General features: G+C 38.9%; 1 protein-coding gene across 1 annotated transcript in view; it reads right to left on the bottom strand.

Annotated features, from left to right (window-relative positions):
- The window catches only part of LOC108534654 (multiple C2 and transmembrane domain-containing protein 1-like), a gene marked incomplete at its 5' end in the record, with an annotated part of 262,224 nt that extends 250,005 nt beyond the window's left edge, over nucleotides 1-12,219 (bottom strand). Inside the window, 2 exon segments of the mRNA XM_017880123.1 lie at nucleotides 2,604-2,683; nucleotides 12,077-12,219. Coding sequence (XP_017735612.1) covers nucleotides 2,604-2,683; nucleotides 12,077-12,219 — 223 coding nt within the window.
- Between the last annotated feature and the right edge of the window lie 10,902 nt (nucleotides 12,220-23,121).

Raw genomic sequence — 23,121 nt, 5'->3', positions numbered from 1 at the left:
ATTCCTTTGCACTCTTCATCCCAGCCTCTCTTCACTTTCACTTTGACTGACCTTGACACCCATCAGGTGCAGCAAATTACCTGGGCTGTACTGCCGCAAGGCTTCACGGACAGCCCCCATTACTTCAGTCAAGCCCAAATTTCTTCCTCATCTGTTACCTGTCTCAGCATAATTCTCTTACAAACACACGTGCTTTCCCTGCTGATTGTGTCTGGCTAATCTCCTAAACTCCAATCCCTTCTACAAAACAACAACTCCTTTCCTTCCTAGGCATGGTTAGTGTGGTCAGAATTCTTACACAAGAGCCGGGACCGTGTCCTGTACCCTTTCTGTCCAAACAACTTGACCTTACTGTTTTAGCCGAGCCCTCATGTCTGCTTGCAGCAGCTGCCACTGCTTTAATACTGTTTGAGGCCCTACAAATCACAAACTATGCTCAATTCACTCTCTACAGTTCTCATCACTTCCAAAATCTATTTTCTTTCCCCCACTATCGCTCAAGACAACACTTATGCTGATAAGGTAGCTAAAAAGCAGCCATCAAGAGGCATCAGATATCATCGCTCAGGACAATGCTTACATTACGTTAGCTAAAAAATGAGCTAGCATTCCAACTTCTATCCCTCACAGCAGTTTTCCTCCTTCACACTGGTCACTCCCACCTACTCCCCCGCTGAAACTTCCACCTATCAATCTCTTCCCACACAAGGCAAATTGTTCTTAGACCAAGGAAAATATCTCCTTCCAGCCTCACAGGCCCATTCTATTCTGTCGTCATTTCATAACCTCTTCCATTGAGGTTACAAGCCGCTAGCTTGTCTCTTAGAACCTCTCATTTCCTTTCCATCCTAGAAATCTATCCTCAAGGAAATCACTTCTCAGTATTCCATCTGCTATTCTACTACTCCCCAGGAATTTCTCAGGCCCCCTCCCTTCCCTACACATCAAGCTCAGGGATTTGCCCCCTCCCAGGATGGGCAAATTGACTTTACTCACATGCCTCGAGTCAGGAAACTAAAATACTTCTTGGTCTGGGTGGACACTTTCACTAGGTAGGTAGTGGCCTTTCCTTCAGGGTCTGAGAAGGCCACCACAGCCATTTCTTCCCTTCTGTCAGACATAATTCCTCGGTTTGGCCTTCCCACCTCTATACAGTCTGATAGCAGACCGGCCTTTATTAGACAAATCACCCAAGCAGTTTCTCAGGCTCTTTGTATTCAGTGAAACCTTTATGTCCTTTACCGTCCTCAATGTTTAGGAAAGGTAGAACAGACTAATGGTCTTTTAAAAACACACCACATCAAGCTCAGTCACCAACTTTAAAAGGACTAGACAATACTTTTACCACTTTCCCTTCTCAGAATTCAGGCCTGTCCTCGGAATGCTACAGGTTCCAGCCCATTCGAGCTCCTGTGTGGACGCTCCTTTTTATTAGGTCCCAGCCTCATTCCAGACACCAGACCAACTTGGACTGCACCCGAAACACTTAAGAGTCTAAAAACTCAGCAACCAAGCAAGTAATTACACTGACCCCCCTTAGGCTCTCTCTAATTAGATGTCCTAGGTCCTCCCGATTCTTAGTCCTTTAATACCTATCTTTTTCCTTCTCTTATTCAGAGCTTGTGTCTTCTGTTTAGTTTTTCAATTCATACAAAACCGCATCCAGACCATCACCAATCATTGTATATGACAAATGTTCCTTCTAACAACCCCACAATATTGCCTCTTACCACAAAATCTTCCTTCAGCTTAATCTCTTCCACTCTAGGTTTTCACGCTGCCCCTAATCCCACTTGAAGCAGCTCTAAGAAACATCGCCCATTCTCTCTCCATACCACCCCCCAAAAATTTTCACCACCCCAACACTTCAACACTATTTTGTTTTATTTTTCTTATTAATATAAGAAGACAGGAATGTCAGGCCTCTGAGTCAAAGTTAAGCCATCATATCCCCTGTGAACTGCACATACACACCCAGATGGCCTTATAAACCCAGATGGCATGTACACACCCAGATGTTCCTGCCTTAACTGATGACATTCCACCACAAAAGAAGTGAAAATGGCCTGTTCCTGCCTTAACTGATAACATTACCTTGTGAAATTCCTTTTCCTGGCTCATCCTGGCTCAAAAGCTCCCCCACTGAGCACCTTGTGACCCCCCACCCCTGCCTGCCAGAGAACCACCCCCTTTGACTGTAATTTTCCTTTCATATCCAAATCCTGTAAAACAGCCCCACCCCTATCTCCGTTGGCTGACTCTCTTTTCGGACTCAGCCTGCCTGCACCCAGGTGATTAAAAAGCTTTATTGCTCACACAAAGTCTGTTTGGTGGTCTCTTCACATGGATGCTCATGACACTGGGAAACACAGCAGGTAGGCATCCAAGAAGTTTTTGGTTGAAAAGTTGTTGAATGAGGCAGTCAGGGAAGATGCCATTATTTCCACTGAGTAAGTGAGGAAGATGGATTTGAGAAAGGCTGACTAGCATGAAGGCTCACCACTGTAAATGACAGAACTAGACCCCAGATCAGCTGAAATTTTCTGTTACACAAGCCCACTGCCTGACAAGGGGTGGTGATATTACAACAGTTCAAAAGTTACCTGTTTAACTCCAATTGTGTCAGATCCAGAAAGGCTGAGCCCATAAAGTCATCTTGTAGTCCAAAATCATAGTCAAATACCTGAGAAGCCAAAGAGAAAAAGCCTTGTTATAAATATGTCCAATATAAGCTTTATGTGATAATGTCTTGGTCATAAAATGTTGGTTGTCTGCGTCACCAAAAGCATACTAATATTTATTTTTTAAAATAATTGTTTTTATACTTTGGAATATTAGAGTCTCACAAAATACTTAAAGAAAATTACATTTTATTTTTTACTTAATATTACTGATTGATTATATCAAATAGAACTTTAAGGTAGATGTAACAATCAAATAAAATATAATAAATCTTCAAAAATGTGGGAAGAAGTATATAATTCAACAAGTATGTCTTTCATATTGGGCTATGATTGATGAGAATATGATTCCAATATCTTTATATTTTTAGGCCATTAAAGATACATTTTGTGATATAGGACAATGCCACTTTAAACATACAAATAAGTAAAAGACACTACAATTAATGTACTTTATAAAGTTTTACTAAGGTTAAGTTAAAATAAAGTTTTATTGTCACAAACAATTACTGGGGGATAATACGAATATGACTAACAACAAAAAAACTAAAATGAAAGGAAAAGAAAGAGATAATGCACTTCTTCCTTTTGTCAATACTCTCTATCCAGTATCTTCTCTATGTCTTGTGTGGTTCTTATTCACTCTGTGGTAAGTAAGACAGACAATGTCTCTGACCTCTTGGATTCTACATGGAGAGTCTGAGACGGCCTATAAACACCTAAATACAGTTCAGTTATAAGTGCCATGGAGCAAATAAATGTCTAAGAGGTGTGTGGGGAGCTGCTATTTTAGATGAGGAGACCAGGAACTCCTCTCTGAGAAAGGATATTTGTGTAGACACCCAAATAATGGGAAGGAGTATGCTATGCTAGTATGAGCAAGAGCCCTCCAGCTGAAGGAAATGGCAAGCCCAGGAGAGGGACTGAAGTGTTTCACACATCAGTTGTGATCAGCAAGAAACGAGTGGGGTTGAAGTAAATGGAGAGAGACAGAGAATGGAAGGATGCTGGAGGGATAGTTCAGAGCTAGACAAGTTAGGGCCATTTCCAAAGGATGCTAAGTGAATGGGAACTGGCTAACTTCCATTCATCTATTAATTTTGTCACTCGTTCATTCCCTCAGCCAATACTAAGTACTTATTATGTGCCAGGCAATATGCTAGCAACTGAGTAAACAGTGGTAAGCATAACTGCCATTCTCAATGCTTACAGTTTAGTGAGGGAGACAGACATTAAACAAGGAAGTGCATGGGTGATACACAGTTACAAATTCTGATAAGTGCTTTAAGGAAAAGAAGAGAGAATGAAAAGAAAGTGAGGAAGTAAGGAAGGAAGATCAGGGAAACCCTTCACAATGAAAAAAAAAAATGCTACCAGATGAAATGTAGAGCTGTCACTTCTTGACCTTTTCAGACAGAAAACATTTGTATTGAACACTGGAGTAATTGAGCATAACCAGATAAATCTGCTCTTGAATGGATGACCCAGGCCTTTGGCTGCTCCAGAATGTGAGAATCCATGAAGCTGAATCGATAGCCCTGCACTCCTATGCTCAATTCTTGGCACAACAGTTAGGAAGCTCAAAGCAGAGCAGCCCTGAATCAGTTGCTGGGTTTTTGTTGCTGTTGTTGTTGTTGTTTCTTCCGTATTACAGGTGTACTTCAATTTAAGAAAACTTAATATGTAAAAAATTGATACTTAAATAAAAAGATAAATACTTTGCGTTACAAAAGGATTCTTAGATTTGAAGAGTCACATGGGGATTTATTTAAGTAATAAGCTCCCCTAATGCCTTTTAAATTATTCAATTTGCAGTCATTTGATTTACATACAACCTTTCAAGACTGCATTTATTGTAGAAAGCTCAGCACTCCTGCAATAAATATTCTCCTTGATCAATTACACTTCTGAGCATTAGTCATCTGCTCAGTGGCATAGCACATGCATGTATTGCACATCTTAGGCAACTGACATCTCTGTATTTGCAAGTGGCTGCAGCAGTGTATTTTACAACATACAATTTACACCAAAACACCAGAGAAATTTCTCTTGTGGAATCTTATCTAATCATATCACCCTTAGGCTTAAAGTCTTGGGAGAGAAAATGGGTGGCATATAATCAGTGAGATCACCTGAGGTTCACCCACACATATGAGGTGGAGAGCTGTGAATCCAGTGAATTTATTAGTGCAGACAGCCCAACTGGGCGATTCAACATCCAACGTCTTTTCACTCTCATAGTGAGAGTCTTTCCTATTATCCGACTGCTAGATGTGTACTTTAGCTCTCAATTCCTATTAATCTGCAAAGGCATACACATGGGAAGAAAAGGAAACACTAGAATCCATGCATTAATGAAATTATTAGCTATGCTACTTGGTTCCAAGCTCTACATACTATTTATTTGTCAGAGGGAGCATTGCTCTAGGTGAGCTTCAGAAATACAGAGCATAGGAGAGATATAAAATAGGAAAAGGTACTCCCACTGCACTAACAACAAGCACAGTTAATGCTTATTAATGTTTATTCAATATTTACTAGGCACAACCCAGTTAACAAGGTATTGTTGTTTCTATTTTTCAGATAATGAATCCAACGCTGAAAAAGCACATGTTGTTTTCTCCCCAAATCCTAGGGTTAGTAAGACACAATATTCAAATCTTGTTGTATCAAGTATCATAAACAGAGTGTGTTTAAATTTCACAAATATATCTTAGGGACTGGAATTAAAACATGAATGAATTAGATGAGATTCTTTCTTTCATGGAGCCTTCACACCATTAGTTGGAAACATCAGATAGCAGGTAGAAGTTGCTTGGGACTTGGTAACATCTTCTGCATTCTCAAGTGAGTTTAGAACAATAAATATTTAATTTTAAACAACAAATTCACCTTACTGTTTACGGAAAATCCATTGGGAAGTGTACCAGTTAAAATGCTTTGGCTTTTGTTTTTAATAGAAAACTCAACTGGCTTCAATTTCTAGCTCAAATGACTGAGGAAATGTCTATAGGTAATTATGGCTTCTGGGAAGTTTTAATTTGGCAGTTCAAAATGATTCATGCATTTATTAATACATTTATTTGAAAAATATTTGGTGAGCACCCACAATGTTCCAGGTACTGTTCTAGGCATTTGAAATACAGCAGTGATCAAAACAGTGAGTCTTTGATTTCTTAGAGCTTACATATGGGGTGGTGAGAGATAGGCAATAAAGAAATACATATGCCAAGTAATAGTGATAAGTGCTAAGGAGAAAATTATTTCAGAGTACTAGAGTGATGGGAACTACTATTTATACACGATGTTCAGAAAGGACAATCAGAGTGGAAGGTATTTCCCCATGATGGGAAAAGTGTGTTTCATAATGAGGGAATAGGAAAGTGCATTCCGTGAAGAGGAAAGTGTCTTCCACAAGGAGGGAACAGGAAATAGAAAGGCACTGAGGAAACTGGCCAGGGGTCAGTGAGGCTGAAAGTAGTAAGCAAGAGAAGAGTACTGGAACATTAGTTCAGGCTTAGGCCATGGAGCCTACTAACATATTTTAAAGTCTGGGAGAAGGATCCAGAGAGGAGACTGAGAAGCAACAGCTACTGAGGGAGCAGGAAGACCAGGAGAGTGGTATCCTGAAAACAAACTGAAGAAAGAATGTTAAGATAGAGGAAGTAGTTAACTATATCAAAGGTAAATGATATAGCCTAATCCTATTTCTGCCTCTCCAGTTCTCATCAGAGCTTCCTCATCATTACTGCCTCAATAGCTCCCCTAGGATCCTAATGAACCCTAGTTTGGGTTCTCTGTTAGGGATATTAGTTGTGGATTTTCCCAACATATATCCCTTTTACCTTTTCTATGGGCTCCCAATTTTCTCTTTGAAGATCCATATGGTTCAATAGACACTGACTTCACCATTGCCTTTAAAAATAAAGGCAACCTTTGCTAGCCATTAAGCCACTTCCATATCTTTGGCCAGTAAATAGGCATGTGATATGAGCTGGCCCATCTGGAATGGATTCAGTACTTTGCTGGGAATGTTGGGACAAAGCAGCTCACACTTCCCCACTAGACTTGAATAAAGAAGCATGCCACTCTGGACCTCCTGACAGTTGTTTCCATTTAAATGTCCAGAAAAGTGGCTCCCTACCTGTGCCTCACAATAACCTATTGAGGTGTTTTAAAAATACAGAAGCTTGGACTCTACTTTGGAGGTCCTGAATCAGAGTCTTAGCAAGTGAAACTTGTACCTCTAGATTCTTTAAACCTTTATGAATAACTCTGGTGTACAACCAGGGATGAGAATCATTGGTATATGACACTTTTAAAGTGCCCTTATAAGCTACTGACAAATAATTTTGGACAGGACAGTAATGTGGTCCTTAACTTAAACAGAGCTTAGAGTAACATTTTCAACTTTAACTCTTAAGCTTGGATAGAAATGAATCATTAAAAAGTCAGAAAACAACAGGTGCTGGAGAGGATGTGGAGAAATAGGAACACTTTAACACTGTGGTGGGCACTGTAAACTAGTTCAACCATTGTGGAAGAACAGTGTGGTGATTCCTCAAAGGATCTAGAACGTAAAATTTACCATTTGACCCAGCCATCCATTAACTGGGGTAATACCCAAAGGAGTATAAGCAATGCTGCCTATAAAGAACGATGAACATGGTATGTTTATTGCAGCACTTATTCACGCAATGGCAAAGGAGACTTGGAATCTAAGCTCAAAGTCCATCAATGACAGACTGATAAGAAAATTTGGCACATATAACACCATTGGAATACTAATAGCAGCCATAGAAAAACGGATGAGGTTCGTGCCGCTTTGTAGGGACATGGATGCAGCAGGAAACATCATTCTCAGCAAACGTATCGCAAGAACAGAAAACCAAACACCTGCATGTTCTCCGCATACATAGGTGGGAATTGAACAATGAGAACACTTGGACACAGTAAGGGGAACATCACACACCGGGGCCTGTTGTGGGGTGGAAGGGGGGGTGGGGATAGCATTAGGAGATATACCTAATGTAAATGACGAGTTAATGGGTGCAGCACATCAACATGGCACATGTATACATATATAACAAAACTGCACATTGTGCACATGTACCCTAGAACATAAAGTATAATAATAAAAAAAAATAAAAGAAATGAATTATTTAAGGAAATGTCCAATTTGTTAAAATGACCATCTTAGACACAGTTATGTGGTCCCATACAATTATTTTTCTAATCTATCAAAATGTTTCTATTTTTTAGAAGAGTGCTCCCAATTAATACTCCAATCTCCAACTCATGATTAGGCCAAACAAACAACAATTTACATAAATAGATTCCCCTTTATGTTACTTTTATCTCTTCTACTGTAATTCTGGTGTTCACTGTGAACCTGGGATAATAATGTCAATGAAATAACAATGGAGAATTTGAATTCAACTGAAATGGGTGTCAAATTTATCCTATTAGATGTGTGTTAGAGCATCACTGTGAATACAGGGCAGACTAAAGTGGCTCCTGTCTCAATTAAAAGCACTGCATTTTAACTCCAAGCTTCTATTCTTACCTTATTATATATAGGTTGTATAGCTATTTCTCCAACCCTTGTTCTCACCTGCACAGAATATGTTCTTTTCATTCAAATTAAAAGTTACACAAATTCCAACCAATTGCAAAGAATATTTTATTTTGTGTAGTTTTTTTTTTTAATGACAGTTCCAAGATTTTTTAAAATACAATGTTTTACTAGAAAAGGTACAAGCACTTCAACTTGAATGCACTTTTATAACTTTGGCTCAGAATTGAATTTTGTTTTCCTTGGCAATTTTTACATTGATAGAAATCAGATTACAGGCTACTGATGGACTCTTCTTTTCCCTGTAACTATAGATAGGAGGGTTGTATACTTAATGTGTTATAATTATCTAGTTCACAGATGCATTTCATTCTCTCAGTCACTACAGCATTGATTAGTCCCTAAAAAATCTTTTGGGCAAGTAAGTAATAATCTGTTGTGGAGGATGTGGGCATCATATCAGAACTCAGTCAAACACACAGGCCTGCACAGAGACAATAAAAATGATGCAATTTTTATGAAATTCTAATGACTTCAAATATTATTTCCACCAAGGTACCTTATTTGATTCTTCCTTCAAGATTAGGCAAAAAATGGAACACAAATAATGGAAAAAATAAAGCAAAAAGTTAGAGATTTTCTTCCAAGAAAAGCCGTAGGCATTTTACAGAAAATGAAAATCAACTGAAAAAAATAGGAAAGCATTTAAAAAGTATATTTAATACTTTTAAAATATTATAAAGTATTGCATATAATAAAGTAACATCATTTTATATGTGTACTAGTGTCTCAGAGACTTGTATGTTTCCTATTTAACTTGTCTTTCTTATATAGAAATGTAAAAAATAACAATGTAGAAATGTAAGTAAAAGTATTAAAATATTTTAAAATGACTGTGTATTCTCTTCTGTATGGTAGAAGTTAAATTGTGGCTACATAATCTTATATATTGAAAGCTCAAAGTGATTTGAAAAAAAGTTCAACAACCTTTGGGCTTTCTTTCTTAGCTTCTTTACTCATACTGTGTCATTAGCCAAGCCTTCTGACCTGCATACAGTGTTGCTGTCTTCATTTACAGCATATGTACATTTATAGTATATGTATGTGTACTGTATATATGTAGACTATATATATACAGTATATGTATAGATACATGCATATATACACCTATACTGTATATTTATACATATAAATACATATGTGTATATTCTTGTTCTCAAGTCAAGACCATTTCTGCCACAATTTACACAATTTTGGCCTGGTGCAGTGGCTCGCGCCTGTAATCCCAGCACTTTGGGAGGCCAAGGTGGGCGGATCACGAGGTCAGGAGATCGAGATCATCCTGGCTAACACGGTGAAACTCCTTCTCTACTAAAAAATACAAAAAAATAGCCAGGCATGGTGGCAGGTGCCTGTAGTTCCAGCTACTCAGGAGGCTGAGGCAGGAGAATGGCGTGAACCCAGGAGATGGAGCTTGCAGTGAGCCAAGATTGTGCCACTGCACTCCAGCCTGGGCGACAGAGCGAGACTCTGTCAAAAAAAAAAAAAAGTATGAATTTATGGGGTGCAAGTGTAGTTGTGTTCCATGTGTAGACTGTGCATAGCAGTCAAGTCAGGATTTTCAGGGTATCCATCATCTGAGTAACATACACTGTACCCATTAAGGAATTTTTCATCATCTAGCCCCTTGCTACCCGCTCATCCTTCCAAGTCCACTGTTTATCATTCCACTGTCTATGTCCATGTGTGCACATTATGTAGCTCCCACTTATAAGTCAGAACACCACCATTCTTTTTTTGTATACTTCAGTTTTTTGTCTATTTCTTTTTGAGCCTAGTAAGATATTTCTTTTGAAAAATGCATTTTGACATTTGGATTTCTACATAGATGAATACTTATTCTTGAGCACAAGAGAATAACAAAAGCACCTGACCAATATCTACCATAATTTGGGGGAAGTTCATATGTAACCCTTTCAAAGACAGGACAGCCACATGGTTCTTTCATGGAGTAATATCCCACTAATGAAAGATAGATCCAAAGTAGAAGTAATTAAAAATAAACTTCTTTCTTTTCATGATTTTGCACTTCAGCAACATTAATGAGATCCAAACAGCCTGTTGCTGTCCTTATTAACACCTGCTTTCTTTCCTGACCATTTTCTTCATAACTGCCATTGCTCTAACTCATGTCTCCTGATCCCCCACATCCCCACCCAAGAAATAATACTTCCTTCAAGGGCCACTTGTCTTTTCCTTATTCCTTTTTCATTGCCTATCTCAGCTCTTTATTACAAAGATAACTCCTTTTTTTTCTCATGTGGATATTTCTTTCTCTCTAGAAGTGAGGAGCAGCGAAGAAACATCTCTGACCGTAAAGGTCTTCCCTTTTGTGGGAGAAGGGTTGGCTATGCACACTCTCATATTAACATTATGGTGTCATCCCATATTATGTAGTTAAAGACAGTTCAATAATACTATTTATGGCCGGGCACGGTGGCTCATGCCTGTAATCCCAGCACTTTGGGAGGCTAAGGCATGCAGATCACTTGAGGTCAGGAGTTCAAGACCAGCCTGGCCAGCATGGTGAAATGCTGTCTCTACTAAAATTACAAAAACTAGGCATGGTGGTGAGTACCTGTAATCCCAGCTACTGAGGAGGCTGAGGCAAGGGAATGGCTTGAACCCGGGAGATGGAGGTTGCAGTGAGCCAAGATTGTGCCACTGTACTCCCGCCTGGGTGACAGTGAGACTCTCTCTCTCAAAAAAAAAAAAAAAAAAAAAAAAGCTATTTAATAGATTTTCTTTAGCCAATGTCCAATGGAGACAATTTATTATGCAAGTGTGTGTCTATTTTCCCTCTAATGACTTATAGAAAATTATTAACTGTATACTTAGGAGATTAGGAGATTCTCTTTCCAACCTTCTTATAAACTATCCTCTCATAATTTCAGTAACAACTTGATTATTTCTTGTTCCTTTCTGTGGAGGAAAGAAACAACTAGAGGCAATACAATGATGATATGAGGGGAAGAAGTATGCCTAGTGATTGCTGAAAGATGAGATTTCTGGCTCATGTGCCAGTAGTGACAACTTAGGGAAAAGGGTGGGATATGTGCTGTTATGGTAAAAGTAGAAAAAGGTCTGGTCACTGAATGAACAGTCAGAGCCTAGGAGCAAAAAAGAATGTAAGCACCTAGAGATACGAATTAAAGAAAAGCTGGGCATGAAAATAAAATAAGGAATAGGGCTCAGAATAGGAACTAGGTTGCAATTCCTCAAGTTCTTCTCTTTCTTTTAATCACAACAAATGAGAGGAAAGTCTCCCTACCCCACCCCCCATTTTGGTAATCTAATAGAGATAGGAATTTTCTCCCCATCACCTCCACCCTTCTCATGTTCCAAGTAAAGCATTTTGCTTGCAACCAGAAATGGCAGATCTTAAATAATACAACTTGTAAACAGAAAGACTGGGTTCTGTGTAAACTCTCCTTTCTGTTAGCTTATATGGAAACTTATTTTCATATGCTCCCAAAGTGCACTAAATCAGTTGGCAATACCAAGCACAAGGGATATACTTCATAATCTTTCTAAACGACTGTCAAGAGAACTGTCCTGGGGAAAAATGCCCCTGCTAGCTCCTCCTTCCCTCTATCTCACTTCTATCATATTATCAATAGATTAGAGTGGTGAATAGCAGAACACATCTCTGGTGAAAACTCTCATCATGATAAGACCATGATAAGAAACATGATAAAACCCAGTAAATAGGGATTTCCACATCAGTTTCTATCAGAAAAAAAACAAACAAATGTCTCACCTTTATATACAATGGCTCCCTAAGATGATCAACCAGAATGCAAGCTTTTTCTTCCCACACAGGGTTGAGGTTCTTGTGTATTATCTTACTTCTAAAAACTTCTTTTCCTCCAATTTTAAACTTCACATATGGATCACTCGTCCCTGTTAAATAGATACAGATTGATCCATGTTAATCATGCCTTGGTTTGGAAGCAAGAGAACCACTCAATGAAACAACAAAAAAGTATTTAAAGGAAGAAAAGTTAAATGAAAAGTATCTATGGAAAAATAAAAGTTAAGTGTTTTCTTATGAATTTTTTATTATATATTGAAGTGATAAATAATAATAATAATTACTATTATTGTTATTTTATCTTCTGATCTTAATCCTGTAACCTTGTCCTGGTAGTTAAAAACAGTCTATTCCAGCAATCCCACTAGTGGGCATGTACCCAAAGGAAAAGAAATCATTTTATCAAAAAGACAGCTGACTCAGATGTTTATCACAGCACTTTTCACAATAGCAAAGTCATGGAATCAACAGACCATCGGGTTAAAATCTGATATATATATATGCATGCCATGGAATACTACTCAGCCATGAGAAAGAAATCATGTCTTTAGCAGCAACATGGATGGAACTGGAGGCCATTACTCTAAGTGAAATGACTCAGAGAAAGAAAGTCAAAAACTGCATGTTCTCTTTTACAAGTGGGAGCTAAACAATTGGTACACATGAAGACAAAGAATGGAAAAATAGGCATTGGAGATTCCAAAAGGTAGGAGGATGGGAGAGGGATGAAGGATGAAACACCACCTATTTGGTACAATGTATATGACTTGAGTGATGGGTATTCTAAAAGCCCAGACTTTACCACTATGCAGTACATCCATGTAACACAACTGCACTTGTCTCCCAAAATCTATTTTTTAAAATCACACTCTATTGCATGTTGAATGTGTAAATTTAATTAAAGTTATAAATCATAGAGATTGATATTTCTCTTGATATCATCTGGTCAACTATAAAAGATGTTTAATAATCTTCGCTGATTTAAATAGTTTTAAAAACATATATATGCTGCTAAAAGTTTATACTAGTCTAATGGGCTTAGGAAAAGATGCGTCTTAAAGTGGGCTTCACTTCATCCTTGGTCCCATATTTTTTCTTACTCAGAATTTTCAATTTTAGAATGTTAGGAAGGGGCGGAGGTCTCAGAGAAAGACATCAGGAGAAAGGGAACACATGTTTAATCAGTGAGCTGGATTCTTTGTATTATCCTTTGACACCTTCTAAACTCCCTATAATGACAAAGGAAATCAGTGTTGATTCCCAGGCAAGATAGCCAAATAGGAACAGCTCCAGTCTGCAGCTCCCAGTGAGACCAATTCAGAAGGCAGGTGATTTCTGCATTTCCAAGTGAGGTACCTGGTACATCTCAGTGGGACTGATTAGACAGTGGGTGCAGCCCACAGAGGGTGAGCAGAAGCAGGGTGGGGCATCATCGCCTCACCCAGGAAGCTCAAGGGTTCAGGGAACTCCTTCCCATAGCCCTGGAAAGCCATGAGGGACCATGCCATGAGGGACTGTGCTGTCTGGCCCAGGTACTATGCTTTTCCCATGGTCTTTATAACCCACAGAGCAGGAAATTCCCTCAGTTGCCTATGCCACAAGGCCTCCGGTTTCAAGCACAAAACCGGGCAGCCATTTGGGAAGACACCGAGCTAGCTGCAGGAGTTTTTTTATCCATACCCCAGTGGCACCTGGCATGCCAGCAAGACTGTTCACTCCCCTGGTAAGGGGGCTAAAGCCAGGTTGCCAAGTGGTCTTGCTCAGTGGATCCCACCCCTCTGGAGCCCAGAGAGCTAAGATCTACTGCCTTGAAATTCTCACTGCTAGCACAGCAGTCTGAAGTCAACCTGGGAGGCATAGCTTGGTGGGGGGAGGGGCATCCACCATTACTGAGGCTTGGGTAAGCTGTTGTCCCCTCACAGTGTAAACAAAGATGCAGAAAGTTCGGACTGGGCAGAGCCAACTGCAGCTCAGCAGAGCCACTGTAGCCAGACTGCCTCTCTACATTCCTCCTCTCTGTGTGGGGCATCTCTAAAAGAAAGGCATCAGCCTCAATCAGGGGTTTAGAGATAAAACTCGCATCTCTCTGGGACAGGGCACCTGTGGGAAGGGGCGGCTGTGGGTGCAGCTTCAGCAGACGTAAACGTTCCTACCTGCTGGCTCTGAAGAGAGCAGCAAATCTCCCAGCACAGAGCTCAAGCTATCCTAAGGGACAGTCTGCCTTGTCAAGTGGGTCCCTGAGCCCCGTGCTTCCTGACAGGGAGACACCTCCCAGCAGGGGTCAACAGACACCTCATACAGGAGAGCTCTGGCTGGTATCTGGCGGGTGCCCCTCTGGGATGAAGCTTCCAAAGGAAGGAGCAGGCAGCAATCTTTGCTGTTCTGCAGCCTCTGCTGATGATACCCAGGCAAACAGAGTCTGGAGTGGATTCCCCAGGAAACTCCAGTTGAATTGCAGAAGAGGGGCCTGACTGTTTTAGAAGAAAACTAACAAACAGAAATGAATAGCATCAACATCAACAAAAAGGACGACCGTGGAAAATTCCATCCAAAGGTCATCAACAGCAAAGACCAAAGGTAGATAAATCCACAAAGATGAGGAAAAAAAAAAAAAACCGCAAAAAGACTGAAAATTCCAAAAAACCAGAATGTCTCTTCTCCTCCAAAGGATCACAACTCCTTGCCAGCAAGGGAACAAAACTAGATGGAGAATGAGTTTGACGAATTGAGAGAAGTAGGCTTCAAAAGGTGGGTAATAACAAACTCCTCTGAGCTAAAGTTGCATGTGGGAACTCAATGCAAGAAGCTAAGAACCTTTATAAAAGGTTAGAGGAACTACTAAACAGAATAACCAGTTCAGAGAAGAACATAAATGACCTGATGGAGCTAAAAAACACAGCATGAGAACTTCATGAAACACACACAAATATCAATAGCCAAACTGATCAAGCAGAAGAAAGGATATCAGAGATTGAAGATCAACTTAATGAAATAAAGAGTGAAGACAAAATTACAGAAAAAAGAACGAAAAGGAATGAACAAAGCCTCTAAGAAATATGGGACTCTGTGAAGAGACTAAACCTATGTTTGATTGGTGTACCTGAAAGTGACAGGGAGAATGGAGCCAAGTTGGAAAACACACTTCAGGATATTATCCAGGAGAACTTCCCCAACCTAGCAAGACAGGCCAACATTCAAATTCAGGAAATACAGAGAACACTGCAAAGATGCTCCTCGAGAAGAGCAACCCCAAGACACATAATCATCAGATTCACCAAGGTTGAAATGAAAGAAAAAATGTTAAGGGCAACCAGAGAGAAAGGTCAGGCGGCCTACAAAGGGAAACCCATCAGACTAACACTGGATCTCCCTGCAGAAATCCTACAAGCCAGAAGAGACTGGGGCCAATATTCAACATTCTTAAAGAAAATAATTTTCAACCCAGAATAAAAGCACTAAATACGGAAAGGAAAACCGGTATCAGCCTCCGCAAAACAAACCGAGATGTAAAGACTATTGACACTATGAAGAAACTGCATCAACTAATAGATGAAATAACCAGCTAGCATCATAATGACAGGATCAAATTCACACATAATAATATTAACCTGAAATGTAAATAGGCTAAATGCCCCAATTAAAAGGCACAGACTAACAAATTGGATAAAGAGTCAAGACCCATTGGTGTATTCAGGAGATGCATCTTATGTGCAAAGACACACACAGGCTCAAAATAAAGAGATGGAAGAAGATTTACCAAGAAAATGGGGGGAAAAAAGCAGGGGCTGCAATCCTAATCTCTGATAAAACAGATTTTAAACCAATGAAGATTAAAAAAAAGAGAAAGAAGGGCATTACACAATGGTAAACAGATCAATGCAACAAGAAAAGCTAACTATCCTCAATAATATAGGCACCCAATACAGGAGCACCCAGATTCATAAAGCAAGTTCTTAGAGACATACAAAGAGACTTAGACTCCCACACAATAATAGTGGCAGACTTTTACACCCCACTGTCAATATTAGACAGATCAACAAGACAGAAAATTAACAAGGATATTCAGGACTTGAACTCAGCTCTAGACCAAGCAGACCTAATAGACATCTACAGAACTCTCCACCTCAAATCATCAGAATATACATCATTCTCAGCACCACATAGCATTTCTTCTGAAATCAACCACATAATTGTAAGTAAAACACTCCTCAGCAAACGCAAAAGAACAGAAATCATAACAAACAGTCTCTTAGACCACAGTGCAATCAAATTAGAACTCAGGATTCAGAAACTCACTCAAAACTGCACAACTACATGGAAACTGAACAACTTGCCCCTGAATGACTACTGGGTAAATAACAAAATTAGGGCAGAAATAAATAAGTTCTTTGAAACAATGAGAACAAAGACATAATATAACAGAATATCTGGGATGCAGCTAAAGCAGTGTGTAGGGGAAATTTATAGCACTAAATGCCCACAGGAGAAAGCTGGAAAGATCTAAAATTGACACCCTAACATCACAATTAAAAGAGCTAGAGAGGCAAGAGCAAACAAATTCAAAAGCTAGCAGAAGACAGGAAATAACTAAGACCAGAGCAGAATTGAAGGAGATAGAGACATAAAAAAAATCAATGAATCCAGGATCTGGTCTTTGAACAGATTAACAAAACAGACCGCTAGCCAGGCTAATAAAGAAGAAAAGAGAGAAGAATCAAATAGACGCAATAAAAAATGATAAAAGCAATATCANACTGAAAATTCCAAAAAACCAGAATGTCTCTTCTCCTCCAAAGGATCACAACTCCTTGCCAGCAAGGGAACAAAACTAGATGGAGAATGAGTTTGACGAATTGAGAGAAGTAGGCTTCAAAAGGTGGGTAATAACAAACTCCTCTGAGCTAAAGTTGCATGTGGGAACTCAATGCAAGAAGCTAAGAACCTTTATAAAAGGTTAGAGGAACTACTAAACAGAATAACCAGTTCAGAGAAGAACATAAATGACCTGATGGAGCTAAAAAACACAGCATGAGAACTTCATGAAACATACACAAATATCAATAGCCAAACTGATCAAGCAGAAGAAAGGATATCAGAGATTGAAGATCAACTTAATGAAATAAAGAGTGAAGACAAAATTACAGAAAAAAGAACGAAAAGGAATGAACAAAGCCTCTAAGAAATATGGGACTCTGTGAAGAGACTAAACCTATGTTTGATTGGTGTACCTGAAAGTGACAGGGAGAATGGAGCCAAGTTGGAAAACACACTTCAGGATATTATCCAGGAGAACTTCCCCAACCTAGCAAGACAGGCCAACATTCAAATTCAGGAAATACAGAGAACACTGCAAAGATGCTCCTCGAGAAGAGCAACCCCAAGACACATAATCATCAGATTCACCAAGGTTGAAATGAAAGAAAAAATGTTAAGGGCAACCAGAGAGAAAGGTCAGGCGGCCTACAAAGGGAAACCCATCAGACTAACACTGGATCTCCCTGCAGAAATCCTACAAGCCAGAAGAGACTGGGGGCCAATATTCAACATTCTTAAAGAAAATAATTTTCAACCCAGAATAAAAAGCACTAAATACGGAAAGGAAAAACCGGTATCAGCCTCCGCAAAAACAAACCGAGATGTAAAGACTATTGACACTATGAAGAAACTGCATCAACTAATAGATGAAATAACCAGCTAGCATCATAATGACAGGATCAAATTCACACATAATAATATTAACCTGAAATGTAAATAGGCTAAATGCCCCAATTAAAAGGCACAGACTAACAAATTGGATAAAGAGTCAAGACCCATTGGTGTATTCAGGAGATGCATCTTATGTGCAAAGACACACACAGGCTCAAAATAAAGAGATGGAAGAAGATTTACCAAGAAAATGGGGGGAAAAAAGCAGGGGCTGCAATCCTAATCTCTGATAAAACAGATTTTAAACCAATGAAGATTAAAAAAAAGAGAAAGAAGGGCATTACACAATGGTAAACAGATCAATGCAACAAGAAAAGCTAACTATCCTCAATAATATAGGCACCCAATACAGGAGCACCCAGATTCATAAAGCAAGTTCTTAGAGACATACAAAGAGACTTAGACTCCCACACAATAATAGTGGCAGACTTTTACACCCCACTGTCAATATTAGACAGATCAACAAGACAGAAAATTAACAAGGATATTCAGGACTTGAACTCAGCTCTAGACCAAGCAGACCTAATAGACATCTACAGAACTCTCCACCTCAAATCATCAGAATATACATCATTCTCAGCACCACATAGCATTTCTTCTGAAATCAACCACATAATTGTAAGTAAAACACTCCTCAGCAAACGCAAAAGAACAGAAATCATAACAAACAGTCTCTTAGACCACAGTGCAATCAAATTAGAACTCAGGATTCAGAAACTCACTCAAAACTGCACAACTACATGGAAACTGAACAACTTGCCCCTGAATGACTACTGGGTAAATAACAAAATTAGGGCAGAAATAAATAAGTTCTTTGAAACAATGAGAACAAAGACATAATATAACAGAATATCTGGGATGCAGCTAAAGCAGTGTTTAGGGGGAAATTTATAGTACTAAATGCCCACAGGAGAAAGCTGGAAAGATCTAAAATTGACACCCTAACATCACAATTAAAAGAGCTAGAGAGGCAAGAGCAAACAAATTCAAAAGCTAGCAGAAGACAGGAAATAACTAAGACCAGAGCAGAATTGAAGGAGATAGAGACATAAAAAAAATCAATGAATCCAGGATCTGGTCTTTGAACAGATTAACAAAACAGACCGCTAGCCAGGCTAATAAAGAAGAAAAGAGAGAAGAATCAAATAGACGCAATAAAAAATGATAAAAGCAATATCACCACTGATATCCCACAGAAATACAAACTACCATCAGAGAATACTATAAACATCTCTATGCAAATAAATTAGAAAATCTAGAAGAAATGGATAAATTCCTGGACACATATGCCCTCCCAAGACTAAACCAAGAAGAAATTGAATCCCTGAATAGACCAATAACAAGTTCTGAAATTGAGGCAGTAATTAATAGCCTACCAAAGAAAGAAAGTCCAGGACCAGATGGATTCACAGCCGAATTCTACCAGAGGTACAAAGAGGAGCTGGTACCATTCCTTCTGAAACTATTCCAAACAACAGAAAAAGAGGGAATCCTCCCTAACTCATTTTATGAGGCCAGCATCATCCTGATACCAAAACCTGGCAGAGACACAACAAAAAAGGGAAATTTCAGGCCAATCTCCCTGATGAACATCGATGTGAAAATCCTCAGTAAACTGCTGGCAAACCAAATCCAGCAGCACATTAAAAAGCTTATCCACCACGATCAAGTCGGCTTCATCCCTGGGATGCAAGGCTGGTTCAACAGACACAAATCAATAAACATAATCCATCACATAAACAGAACCAATGAAAAAACACTACATGATTATCTCAATAGATGCAGAAAAGGCCTTCAATAAAATCCAACACCCCCTCATGCTAAAAACACTCAATAAACTAGGTATTGATGGAATGTATTTCAAAATAAGAGCTACTTATGAGAAACCCACAACCAATATCATACTGAATGGGCAAAAGCCGGAAGCATTCCATTTGAAAACTGGTACAAGACAAGGATGCCCTCTTCCACCACTCCTATTCAATACAGTACTGAAAGTTCTGGCCAGGGCAATTAGGCAAGAGAGAGAAATAACGATATTCAAATAGGAAGAGATGAAGTCAAATGATCAGTTTGCAGATGACACGACTGTATATTTAGAAAACCCCGTTGTCTCAGCCCAAAACTCCCTAAGTTGATATGCAACTTCAGCAAAGTCTCAGCATACAAAATCAACGTGCAAAAATCACAAGCATTCCTATACACCAATAATAAACAAACAGAGCACCAAATCATGAGTGAATTCCCATTAACAATAGCTACAAAGAGAATACAATACCTAGGAATATAACTTACAAGGGATGTGAAGGGCATCTTCAAAGAGAACTACAAACCACTGGTCAAGGAAATAAGAGAGGTCACAAACAAATGGAAAAACATTCCATGTTCATGAATAGGAAGAATTAATATCATGAAAATGGCCATACTGCCCAAAGTAATTTACAGATACAATGCTGTTCCCATCAAGCTACCATTGACTTTCTTCAGAGAATTAGAAAAAACGACTTTAAATTTTATATGGAACCAAAAAAGAGCTGGTGTAGCCAAAACAATCCTAAGCAAAAGAACAAAACTGGAGGCAACATGCTACCAGACTTCAAACTATACCACAAGGCTACAGTAACCAAAACAGCATGGTACTGATACCAAAACATATATAGACCACTGAAACAGGACAGAGGCCTCTGAAATAACACCACATATCTACAACCATCTGATCCTTGACAAACCTGACAAAAACAAGCAGTGGGGAAAGGATTCCCTATTTAATAAATGGTGTTGGGAAAACTGACTAGCTATATGCAGAAAATTGAAACTGGACCCCTTCCTTACACCTTATACAAAAATTAACTCAAGATGGATTAAAGATGTAAATGTAAGACCAAAAACTATAAAAACCCTAGAAGAAAGCCTAAGCAATACCATTCAGGACATACGCATGGGCAAAGACTTCATGACTAAAACACCAAAAGCAATGGCAACAAAAGCCAAAATTGACAAATGGGATCTAATTAAGTTAAGGAGCCTCTGCACAGCAAAAGAAACTATCATCAGAGTAAACAGGCAACCTACAGAATGGGAGAAAATTTTTGTAATCTATCCATGTGACAAAGGACTAATGTTCAGACTCTACAAGGAACTTAAACAAATGTAAGAGAAAAAACAAACAACCCCATCAAAAAGTGGGCAAAGGATATGAACACTTTTCAAAAGAAGACATTTATGTGGCCAACAAACATATGAAAAAAGGTTCATCATCACTGGTCATTAGAGAAATGCAAATCAAAACCCCGAGATACCATCTCATGACCGTTAGAATGGCGATCATTAAAAAGTCAGGAAACAACAGATGCTGGAGAGGATGTGGAGAAATAGGAATGTATTTACACTGGTGGTGGGATTGTAAATTAGTTCAACCATTGTGGGGAAGACAGTGTGGTGATTCCTCAACAATCTAGAACTAGAAATACCATTTGATCCAGCAATCCCATTACTGGGTATATACCCTAAGGATTATAAATCATTCTACTATAAAGACACATGCACACATATGTTTACTGTGGCACTATTCACAATAGCAAAGATTTGGAACCAACCCAAATGTCCATCAATGATAGACTGGATAAAGAAAATATTGCCCATATACACCATGAAATACTATGCAGTCATAAAAAAGAATGAGTTCATGTCCTTTGCAGAGACACATGTGAAGCTGGAAACCATCATTCTCAGCAAACTAACACAGGAACGGAAAACCAAACAGCGCATGTTCTCACTCATAAGTGGGAGTTGAACAATGAGAACATATGGGCACAGCGAGGGGAACATCATACACTGGGGGCTGTTGGGGTGTGGGGGACAAGGGGAGGGATAGCATTAGGAGAAATACCTAATGTAGATGACGAGTTGATGGGTGCAGCAAACCACCATGGCACATTTATACCTATGTAACAAATCTGCACGTTCTGCACATGTATCCGAGAATGTAAAGTATAATTTAAAAAAAAAAAGAGAGAAAGAAAATCAGAGTTGCCAAGTAAGTTGTTCATGGATACAAAGCTAGCAAGAGATGGAGTTAGGATTCCAACCAAGGCTATTTGATTCTAATGCCTGCACTATTTCTACTACACCTACAAAAAGGAAGAGCCCTCACATACATACATATATATCATTTCTCATCTTTGTGTGAAGCTGATGAATGAGATCAATCTTGACCTAGTGAGTCTCTGCAGCTGTTAAAGATTCCTGGAGAAGGTAACTTAGTGATGTTACCTTAGTGATGTTATCATTCCAGTGTGTAACAATCTTCACCATAAGAAAATAATTCTTTATGAAAGGCCTGACTCCTTTATGAAAAGTTTGACTGCATTCTTCTTCTTTTGTCTACATTGAAGCTACAATTAATAACTATAGTCTATATGATTTAAAGAAAAATGTGAGAATTGTCTATTCACCTCCTTAGCCCACTTTTTTATGTGATTTTTTTTCTTGCTAATTTGTTTGTGTTCCTTGTAGATTCTGAATATTAGTCCTTTGTTAGATGTCTAAATTGTGAAGATTTTCTCCCACTCTGTGGGTTGACAATTCCCAAAAGAGATATACAAATTACCAACAAACATATGAAAAACTGGTCAATGTCACTAAAAATCAGGGAAATGCAAATGAAAACCACAATGCAATACCACCTTACTCCTGCCTGAATGGCTAAAATTAAAAAAAAAAGATGTTGGTGTGGATGTGGTAAAAAGGGAATACTTCTATACTGCTGGTGGGAACGTAAACTAGTACAACCACTGTGGAAAGTGGTGTGGAGATTCCTTAAAGAACTAAAAGTAGAACTACCATTTAATCCAACAATCCCACTACTGGGTATACCCCAGAGGAAAAGATGTCATTATACAAAAAAGATACTTGCACACACATGTTTATGGCACCACAATTTGCTATTGCAGAAATGTGGAACCAATCCAAATGCCCATCAATCAACAAGTGCATAAAGAAGTTGAGGTATGTGTGTGTGTGTATATATATATGTGTGTGTGTGTGTGTGTATATGTATGAGGGGTGTGTGTGTATATATATGTATACACACGCCCACACAATGGAATACTACTCAGCCATAAAAAGGAATGAATTAATGGCATTCGCAGCAACCTGGATGGGACTGGAGACTATTATTCTAAGTGAAGTAACTCAGGAATGGAAAACCAAACATCGTATGTTCTCACTCATAAGTGGGAGCTAAGCTATGAGGATGCAAAGGCATAAGAATGACACAGAAAAAA

This window comes from Rhinopithecus bieti, unplaced genomic scaffold (genome assembly GCF_001698545.2).
Source record: "Rhinopithecus bieti isolate Rb0 unplaced genomic scaffold, ASM169854v2 scaffold_12189, whole genome shotgun sequence".
In the NCBI taxonomy this organism is placed as follows: Eukaryota; Metazoa; Chordata; class Mammalia; order Primates; family Cercopithecidae; genus Rhinopithecus; species Rhinopithecus bieti.
Note: the sequence above shows the minus strand (reverse complement) of the source record. Positions and strands in the feature narration are given on the sequence as shown.